Source organism: Ranitomeya variabilis, chromosome 6, assembly GCF_051348905.1.
Source record: "Ranitomeya variabilis isolate aRanVar5 chromosome 6, aRanVar5.hap1, whole genome shotgun sequence".
Classification (NCBI taxonomy): domain Eukaryota; kingdom Metazoa; phylum Chordata; class Amphibia; order Anura; family Dendrobatidae; genus Ranitomeya; species Ranitomeya variabilis.
Window position 1 is genome coordinate 327,162,443 of NC_135237.1, and position 15,640 is coordinate 327,178,082.

At 45.9% G+C, this 15,640-nt stretch overlaps 1 protein-coding gene across 1 annotated transcript; it reads right to left on the reverse strand.

Moving 5' to 3' along the window:
- Positions 1–9,086: 9,086 nt before the first annotated feature.
- On the reverse strand, positions 9,087–15,420 carry LOC143782394 (tubulin beta-2B chain). Its single transcript, XM_077269792.1, has 4 exons — positions 15,012–15,420; positions 14,103–14,211; positions 13,890–14,000; positions 9,087–10,421 (listed from the first exon to the last, which is right to left on the reverse strand). The coding sequence occupies exons 1-4, from the start codon at positions 15,066–15,068 to the stop codon at positions 9,361–9,363; spliced, it is 1,338 nt and encodes a 445-aa protein (XP_077125907.1). The 5' UTR covers positions 15,069–15,420; the 3' UTR covers positions 9,087–9,360.
- Between the last annotated feature and the right edge of the window lie 220 nt (positions 15,421–15,640).

Genomic DNA, 15,640 nt, shown 5'->3' on the forward strand with positions numbered 1-15,640 from the left:
TGTTGCCAGCTGCACATTTAGATCCAGAATCTGGGCTTTCAAATGCACAACGTGCTCACATCTCGCACAGCAGTATGCACCCTCGACCGGCTGCTCAAGGACTGCATACATGTGGCAAGATGTGCATTGGATGGCATTAAAAAAAGGTGGAGCACATTTCCTAATGGGGATTGCACCAGACAGAAGCGTTAAATAAAAATAAATACAAAGTATTAATAAAATACAGACAGCAATTCCTCCCTTGGAAACTCCCTAAATCCAAAGTCACTGAATCACAAGTCACACTTACCGCTGTTCACACTTACGCTCAGGTCACACTCAGCCCATTCACACTCGCTAAGCTGAAGATTTAAAGATTTTTTTTTTCTTTTTCCCCTCAGCAGCAATCCACCTTGCTGTTCAATGCACTTCCAAAAAGGCAAATGTAAATTGTTCTTTTATTCTATAAACTTCTGACAACATGTCTAGGAATTTCCAAGCAATAAATTTTGTATTTTTTTTCTGATAGAAAAATGGTCAAAATTACAAAAAAAAAAACCCATTGCTTTCAGACCTCAAATAATGCAAAGAAAACAAGTTCATAATCATTTAGAAACAACAATACTAATTAGTGATGAGCGAATATACTCGTTGCTTGGGTTTTCCCGAGCACGCTCGGGTGGTCTCTGAGTGTTTGTGACTGCTTGGAGATTTAGCTTTTGTTGATGCGGCTGCATGATTTACAGCTGCTACCCAGCCTGAGTTCATGTGGGGGTTGTCTGGTTGCTAGGGAATCCCCACATGTACTTGTAACACCCCAGGTAACTGGTTGTTACAGTAGCATTGCTTTCCTCACGGGGAGAGTGATGTCATACTTGGAAGCGAGGAAGGATCCCTTTAACAGGTATTCAGCACATACAACACCGTTCTGACTCCAGGCCAGAAGGGGGAGCTCTACACCCGACTTCAGGAGGAGTCAGTTGCTAGGCAGTTGCTAGGCAGTTGGGGAGAGTTAGACAGTTCGTGAGAGGAGAGCTGTCATGCTCGCGCCCAGACTGGTTGGCGCGGGCGTGCGGGGGAGTGGCCCCACTGGACCACAGACCAAACCTCCCTGGAAGGGGCGTAACTAAGTAGCTTCCTAGGTGTTCGCTGGAGCCTCTGATGGTGAGGTCAGACTTGTGCAATAGGAAGCTACCAGGTACCACTCCAGGGTGGAGTCTGGTTGTGGCTGCTGATCCCACCGGGGAACGGAACATAGACAAGCAAGCGGGCACGGCTGGCACATAGGCAGGCAGACGGGTACAACAGGAACACTGTCAGGCAGGCGGGCACGGCTGGCTCTCTGGTAGGCAGGCGGGCACGGCTGGCTCTCTGGAAAGGCAGGCGGGCACGGCTGGCTCTCTGGCAGGACTGGTGGACAAGACTGGTACACTGGAAGAACCGGTAGGGACCGGTCTGCAGGCAGGTATGTAGAACGGGTAAGAACCTGTTCTGACACGAGGACCTAGGAATAAGTAGATAAAGACCGCAAGAGCGGATGCAGAGCGAAAGCACAGGAGCTAGAGCCAAGAACAGAAATGCAGGAGGCGGAGCCAAGAGCAGGAGGCGGAGCCAAGTGCAAAACCGCAGGAGGCGGAGCCAAGAGCTGGAGGCGGAGCCAAGTGCAGAAAGGCAGGAGGCGGAGCCAAGAGCTGGAGGCGGAGCCAAGTGCAGACAGGCAGGAGGCGGAGCCAAGAGCTGGCGGTGGAGCCAAGTGCAGGAGAAGAAGAACCGCAAAGAGCGGAGCCAGGTAGAACCGCAAGGAGCGGAGCCAGGTAGAACCGCAAGGAGCGGAGCCAGGTAGAACCGCAAGGAGCGGAGCCAGGTAGAACCGCAAGGAGCGGAGCCAGGTGGAACCGCAAGGAGCGGAGAGGAGCTGCGGGAGAGGTCTCTGCAGCAAAGCTGAGCAGAGCCACAAGGAATGTGGAGAGAAGCTGCAGCAAGGGATAACTGCAACAGCAGAAGATAAGCTGAGAAGAAAGGAGCAGAAACGCAGAAGTGAGGAGCAGAGGTAAAGTAACAAAGGTTCAGAGCAGGCAGAGCTGCAAGAGTGCGGAGTGTAAGCAGACTGAGAATACAAGGAAAGACAACAGGGAAGGAAGCCAAAGACTAGGAGACCGAGGTAAGACTAAGTGCAGACAAGGCAATGGAACAAGACACAAGGACAAAGACACTGGGACCAGGATATACTGCCTCCTGGTGGGCGGACAACAAGACCAAGGAAATAACACAGAAAATCCTCCAGAGAGGGAGTAACTCAGAGAAAGGCCAGGCAAACTCAGAAGCAAGACACTAACTGAGCTAACACATTGCACAGGCCCAGACCACTGGGTGGAGCTGCACTATATACTGGAGGTCTCTTGGCAATTGGTCAGGAACAGATTAGACAGATGCACCTGATTGCTATAAGAACCAGAGAGTTCAGGCGCCGCCCCTCTATACACAGAACCATGAAGCATGCAGAGAGCAGAGACATAGAACATGGAGCTGGCATAGAACAGAAACCACATCATGGCCTGGAGCAGTGGGTAAGATAGTGTGAGAAATGCGAGGCCATGCCGTGATGCCAGCAGAGTTGTTACAAGAGCGAAGAGAGAGGAAGGAAACCTAGGGCCGTGGAGACTAGTGATTCTGCGGCTCCTGGGTAGGAAAGATAATACAGAGCAGTCTGTAGTAGACTGAGAGGGAAAAGAATCGAAGGAGAGTGAAGAGCTGGAGAGAGAAGTTGCGACTGGGTTTCCTCCCCGCTGAGCGCAGATACCAGTAGCCGAAAGACCGAGGTTATTCAGCACTTTATGTATCACGGCAGAAACCGGAGGACAGCTGATTGCAAGTTACCTGTCCACCATTAACACCCAAGGACACAGTAGCAGATAGAGCCCGGGTCGTGATAGAGATCCTGTAAAAAGGCTTGAGTTACTTGTCGTATGGGTAGTGTCCTACCAACAAAGGGGACAGAGAGAAAACGTGAGGACATTGTGTGAGGCCTAAGGCAGCAAGGGACTACAACAGCACAGCACTAGAAGGAAGGCTTCCAACCCTACCTGGATTGAGGGATTCCCAATTCGTTTCCAAGCCGGCCTGACCATACCAGCATCCATGATCCGGTACCCTGGACTGTGGCTGCCTTAAACCAAGAAAAGAGGTAAAGAGACTGCAACCCTGTGTCCTCTGTTTTCTTACCACACCACCTAATACCAAATGTTTGCACTTGTGTTATGTAACGTTCAAGAAAGAAACCTCCCATAAAGGGAAGCAAAGTTATTTTCTGCCCTTGTATATATGTTCCTGCAATGTTTAAGAAAACAGCCTCCCATAAAGACCTTCCCTTTAACATGGGCGCCCAGGGCCACGGACCGGGTCAACGCCACTGTGACACATCCCTTTAAGTACCGGACCCGGTACCGAGTACCCCATGGCCATGGCGGGCGTTTTATACTCAGGCTGACTAGTAGCTGCAAATCATGCAGCTGTGGCAATGAAAACTAAATCGCCGAGCAGTCACAAATACTTGGAGACCACCCGAGCAACGAATACACTCGCTCATCACTAATACTAATGCTTTAACTCAGGAAGAGTTCAGAAAGCAATATTTTGTGGAATAACCATGACTTTTAATTACAGCTTTCATGTGTCTTGACATGCTTTCCACCAGTCTTTCACACTGCTTCTGGAGCAAAAATTTAAGCAGTTCTTTGTTTGATGACTTGTGACTATCCATCATCCTCTTGATTACATTCCAGAGGTTTTCAATGGGGTTCAGGTCTGGAGATTGGGCTGCCCATGACAGGGTTTTGATATGGTGGTCTCTTAATTTTTGCCAGAGCTGTATATGGAATGATTCTTAAAGTCTATAGAAAGATTAACGGCACTAGCAAAAATAAAATCCCTTAGTGGAATGGCAGACCAGAGAGCTGGAGTTGTTCGCCGAATGGTGTCAGGTGCTCAGCATCAAAGTATACATGACTTCTGGAGATAAAAATATGCAGCACTCACCAATTCTGAAAAGTGTAATAGTCCTTTATTCCGTGCTGTGGGACATGGACAAGACCGAGTCAGGGAGGTTACAGGGGCATGCGGAGAGAGACAAGAAGGATGATGGCCGTTTCGCATAACAATGCTCCAACGGGTCCGTGTGTGTAATTACTTAAGGTCACGCTAGTAGCGTAGCTACTGGGGGGGCCATCGCCCCGGGTCCCGCCCTCTGAGGGGGCCATCGCCCCGGGCCCCGCACTCTGAGGGAGCCCACCTGGAGCTACGCTACTGTAACTGTAATGGCGTGTGCACAGCGCACCAATACAGTTACATTCTGCGGCAGAGCAGGGAGAATCAATCTCCCCTGCTCTGCCGCCTGGCCACCATGGGGCCCCTGAGCAGGTGGGGGGGCCCTGTGCCAGCAGTGGGCCCCCCGCCTGTAATCGCAGGGTCAGCTGTATGGGCTAGATGCCGATACAGCTGACCGCATTCATGAGAGGGAGCATTACGCTGCCTCTCCCATCATCCCCCTGTCAGCGTCTGACTCAGACACTGACAGCGGACACAATGACGTCACTACCTGGCACCCGCTATCCGGAGTAGTGCTTAGAGCAGCAGAGGAGCCAGGAAGAAGAGAGGTGAGTATATATTTATTTTTATGGGGACTGCCTTATACTACAGAGTCTGCCTATGGAAGGGGGGTCTGCCTTATACTAGAGTCTGTCTATGGGGGGTCTGCCTTATACTACAGAGTCTCCCTATGGGGGGTCTGCCTTATACTACAGTCTGCCTATGGGGGGTCTGCCTTATACTACAGAGTCTGGCTATGGAAGGGGGGTCTGCCTTATACTAGAGTCTGCGTATGAGGGGGTCTGCCTTATACTACAGTCTGCCTATGGGGCTGCCTTATACTACAAAGTCTGCATATGGGGAGTCTGCCTTATACTACAGAGTATGCCTATGGGGGCTGCCTTATTACAGAGTCTGCCTATGGGTGGGTCTGCCTTATACTACAGTCTGACTATGGGGGATCTGCCTTATACTACAGTCTGCCTATGGGGGGCTGTCTTATACTAGAGTCTGCCTATGGGAGCTGCCTTATTAGAGTCTGCCTATGGGGGCTGCCTTATACTACAGAGTCTGCATATGGGGGCTTCCTTATACTAGAGTCTGCCTATGGGGTGCTGACTTATACTACAGAGTCTGCCTATGGGGGGCTACCTTATACTACAGTCTGCCTATGGGGGGCTACATTATACTACAGAGTCTGCCTAAGTGTGCTGCCTTCTGCTATAGAGTCTGCCTATGGGGGCTGCCTTGTGCTATAGAGTTTACCTATGGGGGTGCATTATACAAGAGTTTACCTATGGGGGTGCATTATACAATATAGAGTCTGCCTATGGGGGTGCATTATACAATATAGAATCTGCCTATGGGGAGTGCTTTATACTATATGAAGGCCTATGGGGAGTGCATTATACTATATTGAGGACTATCTGGTGCATTATACTATGTGGAGGCTATCTAGGGGCCATGGTGCAGTGTGGAGATTACAGTGAGGTGTTCATCATACAGTGTTGGAGCCATCAGTTTGGGGACTACTAAGGGGTCAGTATACTGTGTGGGTGGTACTATACAGTGAGAGGGCATTATACTTTGTATAAGAGAGCATCATACTGTGTATTGGGGAGCTGTACAGGTTGGAGACTCGGGACATTATTAAATGTAAAGTGGGCACTTATTGTTATAGGGGAACTCAGGTTACTGTGACTATCAAAGGGGCACACAGAATGCATCATTACTTTCTAGGGGGCAAAATATGGGTACTGTTTTCTAGGGCACTTGTACCTGGCATTATTATATTATAGAGGGGTGCTTTAGAATTTAGAAGGCTGAGAGAACCACACAGCAGGTGCAGTAATAGGGACACATACAGCAGCAGCGGCTCAGTATTGGGGTATCAGCAGGATGAGGAGTTTGTGCAGGTTGGGAATAGATGGTGATGGGGCTGGAATATGAGAATTCAGATGTGTCATTGTTGTAATCTCTGCAGACGAGTCCTGGCTGGAAGAAGTCGTCATGTCGGTCAGGGCCAGGTGGAAATGACGGGAAAAATGAATGATTCCATCAGAAAGAACGTCAGCAGTAAGTCATTATCTGTAAGGGTAAGTTCACACAGGACGTTTTTGCTTTTTTTTCTGCAGCAAAACCAGGAAAGAAGCTGTGTAAAAAAAAAGCAGGTTTAGGTGCGTTTTTGGTGCGTTTTTTTATGCATTTTCTTTTTCTCTTTGTCCATGCTAATATCCTTGGATTTTTAGCAGCAAAAACGCAGCAAATAATGATACCTGCATTTTTGCTGGGTTTTTTTCAACACCCATTCAAGTCAATGGGTGAAAAAACGCAGCAAAATCGCTGAAAGAAGTGACATGCTCTATGTCCAAAAAAGGCAGCAAAGCACAAAATACTGATCAAACAAAAAACCAATGTGTGTGCATGACAGTTCTGAAATCTCATAGGCTTTGCTGGAATTGTAAAAAGCAGCTGAAAATTAGCATTAAAAAATGCAGCAAAAACGCCCTGTGTGAACTTACCCTAACTGTGCTGTGATCTCACTTGTTCTGTAGGGCTGGTATCTACCACTGACCATATGGCGGTAATATCTATGTTGGTCTTTATATAGAAATTATCTTTAGTAATAGCACGGTCATCTGCTGAGGTTCTCCTCCACTATTAGGGTGTATCACCGAGTTGTAATCAAGGTTACCTGGTTAGGGGCCCACTCAACAGCTTCGCCCCCCCCTGAACCAAAGCCCTAGCTACGCCTCTGGGTCACGCCCTTTTAAAGGGCTGACCATCCAGTATATAGTGAAGGGAAAATCATGTGATATACAAAAGCATACATAATGAAATAAATAAAGTAATTGCCATTAAAACAGAAGCATATATATCAGAGGAAAACAGACAACCTGCCATTTAAACCAGTTGAACCATTGGTCATAATCCATCTTGTCTCATGTCTTAACAATAAATTATTGTGGTTGCCATGTTGGGGTGGATAGTTAACCATGTCAAGACCTGCAAAGCACAAGGTGTTTGGATCAGAGTTATGTTTCCCCTGCATGAGTTTTAGAAGTCTTAGTGAACCCTTGCCTTAAGTGATTGAATGATAATGTACACAGAATCTGGTTTTTAAAGTTTTGATGGGCATAAAGTTTCAAAGAGCACCTTAGCAAGGTGAATTAGGAGGCCATCAGTATGGCTTATTCTGCCAGAAATGTTTCAATACCGGAAGGCATTAAAGCTCATTCCACTCGAGCAATTGCATCTTCTTAGGCAGAGGTGTCCATCGACCAGATATGTAAGGCAGCAACTTGGTCCTCTCCTTCAACCTTTTAGACACTACAGGCTGGACTTATCCTCAACTGACCTAACTTTTGGTAGAAGGGTTCTACAAGCGGAGGTCCCGCTCTAAGGTGAATTGTTATTATCTATAAATCTCTCAGTTGGTGCAGTCATGAGCAAAGGGAAAAATTTTAAGTTATTCACCAGTAATGGGATTTTGAAGAACCCATGACAGAACCCTTATATTGACCCCTTATCACTGGCTGTGGGTGCACAGAGGGGATCTGGTGGACTGGGGACATTGTATTTTGGCCATATACCCGGAATTATGGTAAAACCATGGACATAAGGAATAAAAAAAAAATAGCTGCATCGTTAACCTGCTTAGGTGATTATTTCAACCAAAAGCCTCAGATCTTCACAGCCAACATGTACTCTGACATTCTGAAACAGAGCATGATCCTCTACCCTCAGAGACTGGGCCACAGGCAGTATTGCAACATAACGACACCAACACACCTTCAAGACGACCACTGCCTAGCTAAAGAAACTGCAGGTAAAGGTGGTGGACTGGGCCAGAACATCTCCAGACCTAAACCCTATTGAGCATCTGTGGGGCATCCTCAAACAGAAGGTTGAGGATCACAAGGTCTCTAACATCCACCAGCTCCATGATGTCGTCGTGAAAGACAATTCCAGTGGCAACCTGTGAACTCCATGCCCAAGAGAGTTAAGGCTGTGCTTGAAAAAAAAAATGGCGGCCACACAAAATATTGACATTTTGGGCACAATTTGGCCATTTTCACTAAGGGGTATACTCACTTTTGTTGCCAGTGTTTTAGACATTAATGGCTTGGCACAATAGGTTTACACGGTTATACAAGCTCTATGCTGACTTTACATTGTATCAAAGTGTGAGATCTGCAATGTTGTCCCACAAAAAGATATATTTATAAAAAGGTGAGGGGTGTACTCCCTTTTGTGATGTGCTGTAGGCCCTGGTTATCCAAAAAAAAAAAAACAACTCATGCTGTCCCTATACAGACTATACCCTACAATTACCGAGTGCTTCCCGACATTTCTTTCAGGTTAATAAGGGGATATCAATCCATATGTTCGCCGGTTTTCAGGATATGGTACCAACATCCCAATAGTGGATTTAGAATCATAATGGTTAAATGGTTATTGGCTTGCTTGATGCTAAATCAACTACTGGGATGTTGGCACCATAGCCCTAAAATCGACAACTGGTCTGTCCATGTCAGGCCGGGAGTATTTGGGGGTAACCAGGGCCCACCTAAATTTTTAAGGGCATCATAGGGTTCTCTCTAAACTGCACTCTATTGGACAGACATTTCATTGCAACATGGACTGGTATGATATGGACTTGGCAACTAGGTGAGAAGGTTCTTTTTTCCTTTGTGTAACTCACTCCTTTTATTAAGGTATGGTTAGATAGATAGCAGATATTAACTGTACAGGTGGGTTCTTTGTATTTGCAGTCCAGTCAATAGGTATCGGTCTGAGCAATTTTTGGTGATTTTTCTCTGTCATACCTGCATCCATCACTACGCATTGGGCATATTTGGGGGTGGTTTGGCCTGAAGCTCACAGGTAATTTATTGTGTGTGAATATTTAATGGTTGTTAACTTTTAATAGATATTGATAAAATTATGTATTTGGAAAAGAGGTATTGACAGTTTTATCACAACATAAAAGAAAAGATAAATAAATAAGCCAGACAACACTGCACAGACAAAAACTTTTGTTTTATGATCTCCAGTGCAAAACAACATCTAAGAGCAGTCAATCACTTCTACATCCTTCTAGTACAAATCTTCTCCCGAATTAGGAGAGCCTAAACAACTTTCAACATTGTTAAGGTAAAAAAAAGACAACGATCTTGACGTCACTGCCAATGGAAAAGAAAAACACATGCTCAAACACAATTCTGCTGTAGACTTCATACTAGCTATTTAGAAACTGTGCCTTGTATTTCTAAGAAACAAAAGCCTTTCTTATCATCAAGCTTCATCATCTCCTTCTTCCTCTTCAAACTCTCCTTGCTCATCAGCAGTGGCATCTTGGTATTGTTGGTACTCTGATACCAGATCATTCATGTTGCTTTCAGCTTCAGTAAATTCCATCTCATCCATTCCTTCTCCTGTGTACCAATGTAAGAAGGCTTTTCGGCGGAACATAGCTGTAAACTGCTCTGAGATTCTCTTGAATAGCTCTTGAATGGCAGTGCTGTTGCCAATAAATGTGGCAGACATTTTGAGGCCTCGTGGTGGAATGTCACACACAGCGGTCTTCACATTATTGGGGATCCATTCTACAAAGTAGCTGCTGTTTTTGTTTTGGACATTGAGCATCTGCTCATCGACTTCCTTCATGGACATTCTTCCTCGGAAGATAGCAGCCACAGTGAGGTAGCGTCCATGACGAGGATCACAAGCCGCCATCATGTTCTTGGAATCAAACATTTGTTGTGTCAGTTCTGGCACAGTCAGGGCACGGTATTGCTGACTGCCACGGCTAGTAAGTGGAGCAAAGCCGGGCATAAAAAAGTGCAGTCGTGGAAAAGGCACCATATTGACAGCCAGTTTTCGTAAATCTGCATTGAGCTGGCCTGGAAAACGAAGGCAGGTTGTTACCCCACTCATGGTTGCAGATACCAAATGATTGAGGTCACCATAAGTTGGTGTTGTTAGCTTTAAAGTGCGGAAGCAGATGTCATAAAGAGCTTCATTGTCTATGCAGTAGGTTTCATCTGTGTTTTCCACCAACTGATGTACAGAAAGAGTGGCATTGTATGGTTCAACTACAGTGTCCGAGACTTTGGGTGACGGCATCACACTAAATGTATTCATGATTCGGTCAGGATACTCTTCCCTAATCTTGCTGATGAGCAGTGTGCCCATACCAGAACCAGTGCCACCACCTAAGGAATGGGTCAACTGAAAACCCTGCAGGCAGTCACAGCTTTCAGCTTCTTTTCTCACCACATCTAGAACTGAATCTACCAGTTCTGCTCCTTCGGTGTAATGACCTTTGGCCCAGTTGTTTCCAGCACCACTCTGACCTAAAATGAAAATAAATTATATTCAGTTAATGAGTCCTAGCAAGATATGCTATGCAATGCAATATGGGAGTATTCATCAGCTGCCGCCTGCGCTATGAAAAAAAACAAAAAAAAAAACCAGGGTGGGTTCCCCTGTATTCTTGATAACCAGCCAGGCAAAACTGACAGGAACGGGCTGCAACCCTCAGCTGTCAGCGTTGGCAAGGCTGGTTATCAAGAATAGAGGGGTCCCCACACTTTTTTTTTTTAAATGATTTAAATAAATAATTTTAAAAAACTGCTTGTGGACCCCCATTTTTTTGACAATCAACCTTGCTAAAGAAGACAGCTGGGGGCTGATATTCTCAAGCTGGTAAATTCAGCTCAGTGAGTTCACCGCAGATCCAAAATCTGCGATTAACTCAGTGACTCCCATGGAGCTGAGATCACCGCAGTTCAGCTTCAGTTCAGAGCTGCTATTTTTAGCCTGGGGGGGGGGGGGGGTGTCAGTATCCATGGACCCTTACCAGCCAGAGAATTCCAGCCCCTAGCTGTCTGCTTTAGCAAGCCTCGTTGTCAAAAATGGAGGGGGGACAACATGCCGGTTTTTTAAATCATTTTAAATAGTCATAAAAAAAAACAGCATGGGGACCCCTCTATTTTTGATATCCGTGCTGAAGCTGACAGCTGAGGGTTGCAGCCTGCAGCCGTCAATTTTACCTAGCTAGTTATAAAAAATATAGAGGAACACGCTGGTTTATTTATTGATTTATAGCGCAGGCTGATGAATACTCCCATCAGCCACCACCTGCTCTCACTGTTATTACTGGCAGCTGGTGTAGGCTGATGGGAGTAATAGTCCCATCAGCCGCCGTCTGCTCTCGCTGTTATCAGTTGAATATAACTCTCACCCACCATTATCTTTTGCTCGCGCTGATCGCTGGCAAAGCAGGGGAGAATCATGAGAGCAGTCTTCAAAATCCGTCGCCGCAGAGTAGCACTAACTGTACCACTGCTTCCCAGGTGCTAGTACGTGTCACACTGATGACACACGGATGTCATCCGTGTGTGGGACATTTTGTGGTCCGTGCTACTGTTAGAAAACGAACATGTCAGCGTACTTTGCCCACGAACACAAGGTCGGAGGAAACACACAGACATGTGCACAGACCCATTCATCTGAATGAGTATACCTGTGTAAGAGTCTCAGGTACGTGTGAAAACTGTCACCACATGTACAGGACACACTGACATGTGAAAGAGACCTAATGGTGATTCATGAATTGTACCTTTATTTGCTTTCTTCAAGGCCTTAAAGGGAACCTGTCTTGTTTGGAATGGAATAAATGAGTCTTGTTATCTAGACTTGTAGAATGTAGGTCTTTTCATAGTAACATAGTTCTTAGGGTTGAAGGAAGACTAAGTCCATCTAGTTCAACGCATATCCTAACCTTCTCAGCACACAAACTTAAAAGCTGATCATGGAAAGCAGATTTTTGAATGTAGTTACGCTGGATGAGCAAACAGTCACAAGATATTAAATCCTATCGAATATATCTGTTCCGAGTGGTCCATGGCAGCTTCCAGTTGGCTTTTTTGCTTGCCAATCTTGGGTCTTATTTAGCAGCATGGCAAGGAACTACAACTTTCAGTAAACAGAGTGGATATTTTGTTCAGCAGCCCACATAGGAATATTGTGTAGTCTTCCAATATTGTTCATTTGTGCTGGTGAACAAAAAAATCCACTTTGTTCCTGTAGGTAGATCTTTGCCACGATGCTAAAGAGATCCAAGATTAGCAGCCAAAAAGGTAGCCAGAACCATCAATGCAGAAATTGGATACTTGAACAAACAAAACTTCTAATTTGTGAATAAATAGAAAGTCCAAGATAGTGGTTAAAAGATCAGATAAATAACATGACTAAAACATTGTGCACAGTAGAGCAAGCATATCTAGCGGTTTCAAGTGCAGTGTACCCATAACCTAATTTAAATAATAGGTGCAGAAATTCTGCAACATCAAAAGCTCATAATGTGACCACAGCCTTAATGCCTCGGTACAAACATTGTAGGAAATGGGTTATGCTCAGTGGTGGAACTTGAAGGCCATGGGCTCTAATGCCCCCCAACTATCATAGGTCTTTAATATTGTCTCTTAAAATGGTAGACTGCATCTTTTAGGCCCCCCTGAGCTCCAGGGCCCAGGTGAGATTGCAACCCCTGCACCTCCTATAGTTACGCCCCTGGCTGTGCTTTATCGAGCAGTGAGAGGACATTCAAAAACCTGCTTCCCATGGAGAGCATTTGAGTGCCGCAATGGCCAATAATCCACAGGTCGACATAGCAGGGCTCGTGGATTCCATTCCAGATGGGGTTGAAGAAAGCAACTAGTGGTACAATGAAGTTTTGGCATTTGTATGAAGTGGATACTGGCTCATCTTTAGAATGTCTTTTCAAAATTTACACCACCTATCAGTTGGCTTACGTCAGGCCAGATATTTGCACCAAACTGCGACATTCTTTGGAGCACACGTCACTTGTTAAGCCATACCTGCTTTGATTAATTTGCGCCCCCTTGATGTACAAAGAATAGAAAGACCACTTTTGCATTTTTTTTATGCAGTTAGCTTGATAAATTCCTTCATTGTCTGTCTGAAAATCCAGGTGTGCATATGGGTGGTCTCTGTACTAGAGCCATGTGTGGTAGAAATGTTTTGTATGAAATTACTTAAAAGGTGTTGTCCAGTCTAAATTGATAATTCACACAGTGACTGCAGACTTATGAATCCCCCCAACACATGCACTACACGTAGCGAGGATTCGCCGATGTCACAGCCAGGAGCGGCGATGATGTATGCGTTATACATACTCCTGGGCAGAAGCCACCTAGTGCGCGCAGCCTCGCTCAGTACACTTGCATTGTATTGTAACCCCTATAACAGAAGTGCCCAAAATTTCCATTAGTATATCACTGAGGAAAGGGAAAATATGTCAAATATATTAAATTCCATTGTTTAACTTGTGACGCCAATTTCAACTACAGTTTTGCTCATGTTCATTTCTGTAACTGTAAATATTTCTCAACCTCCTTTATAAGAAATCACCAAAAGACCATTGACAAATACAAGTGACCAGAACACTGGGTCTGACCCAACATAATGAAAGTGTAAAGACATAAAATGAGATTATGGAGCTATAACGATAGATTTATCAATGAATAGAACAGCAATGGCGTCCTAGATCACAGGAAAAATATTGGATTATTACCGGTCAATCCTAACGGAGAAAGGGAGTCCGTTCCCTAAGTAATCCTAGAGTAAAATTTAGGATTTAAAATTTATTTATTTTTCTTCCATAATCTCATCTGAATTACTGTACTTTATGCAATTTTAGAATTTTTGATCCTAACCCATTTCCGCTTTGGTCCTTATAGAAGGGTATCTCACACTATTGCTAGTCAGGAATCAACCATGATAACAGAAATACTAACCAAATACAAAGTTGTCGGGTCTAAAAATCTGCCCGAATGGTCCTGATCGCACGGAGTCCATTGTGCCGGGTTCCAAATCCACCAGGACGGCGCGGGGGACATATTTATTTCCTGTGGATAGAAGATAAATTATTTTAAACTTGATTGATGAAAAGCCTTATAGCGATGAACATCTAACACATAGACCTCCAACAGAAGTAGACGTCGGATTACCGGAGGCTTCATTGTAGTAGACATTGATTCTCTCCAGCTGCAGGTCACTGTCGCCATGGTAACTGCCGGTAGGATCAATGCCGTGTTCATCGCTAATAACCTCCCAAAACTGGAGGAAAAGAAGAAAATCAGCATTTTTAATATTTGCTTTTATCTCAAGACAGCAGTGGATAAGATTGTGATCAATGGCGTGAAGGAAAAATAAAGAATGTCCAAATCCAGCCACCAGAATAAAGAGGAAAAGGAGCCGTCACTGATGTATTCATTCCTATTTACAGTTTATTCCTTAAACATCCGATGCTCATTTATCAGGATTGTTATCTGGAGACGGCGCTGTACAATCAGCCACATGGTGAATGAGCAGAGTGACGGCACCACACCCAGTGCGATAGTCTGCAGGTGCAGAGCATCGGATGGGGAAGGAACCGAGCATGTCCTCATGGCAGAGGGCAATTCACACAGCCAGACCCTCATATCCCCTGTAATGGGGTCTTCTCTGCAGACCTGCACATTGGGGATTATCAGGGAAGCTGGTGCATCAGATCATCCCCCCAGATGGTAACTACGATCAGACCCTCATCTCATTGCTTATTATATACAACTATGTGACATTTTGCTGCTACACATAAGGATACAATGAAAGCCGACATGTTGTGTTGCCAGGACAACCTTTGAGAAAGCTCAATTCAGCGCCTAGCACAAAGAGCCAACACACCTCCCCCCATAACTAGTGAAGAAGGTGCCTGAGAACCCCACCCAGTGCCTGCTCATGGAGGACCACCTTGCACATCACTTCCACCGGCAGAGACGCTAATGTTACACATAGAACACCCCATCTAGTCAGCGTTTATTAAGCCCCCCCATAGTACAAGCCCCCATGGCACACACCTGAAGGGCGATCCACCTTACCTTAGCGCCGATCTGGTTGCCGCACTGGCCAGCCTGAAGGTGCACGATCTCACGCATGGTTGCTGCGGGTGTGGGGTCAGCCCGTCCTCTGCTGCGGCTCCTGTGCTGGGGTCAGCCCGTCCTCTGCTGCGGCTCCTGTGCTGGGGTCAGCCCGTCCTCTGCTGCGGCTCCTGTGCTGGGGTCAGCCCGTCCTCTGCTGCGGCTCCTGTGCTGGGGTCAGCCCGTCCTCTGCTGCGGCTCCTGTGCACGCTCCTGCTGCCGGTGTCTGGGCTGGCGAGGCTGCTCCTTCACACTGATATATGGATATTCAGGGTAGGCAGGATGATGATGATGATGGACCCTCCTCCACTCTCCTGACGACGCACCCGTCTCTCCCATTCACTTGCACTGTCTCTGGGATGGATGATGTAATGGGGATGGGGCAGGAGGAGGGCTTACAAGGAAAAAATGGAGCCAATAACAGGACAAGGTTTGGGTGGTAAGGGGCTCTGTATTGTCTCCCCATCAAATAAAGAAAAAAGGGGGTGTCTGGAGGTCTTCTGTGCTGGGTAGACTGACTGGTGGTATTACATTGTCCTGCATAGCTGCTCTCACAGCTCCTGACGTGAGTAATATCAATATCTAAGTCA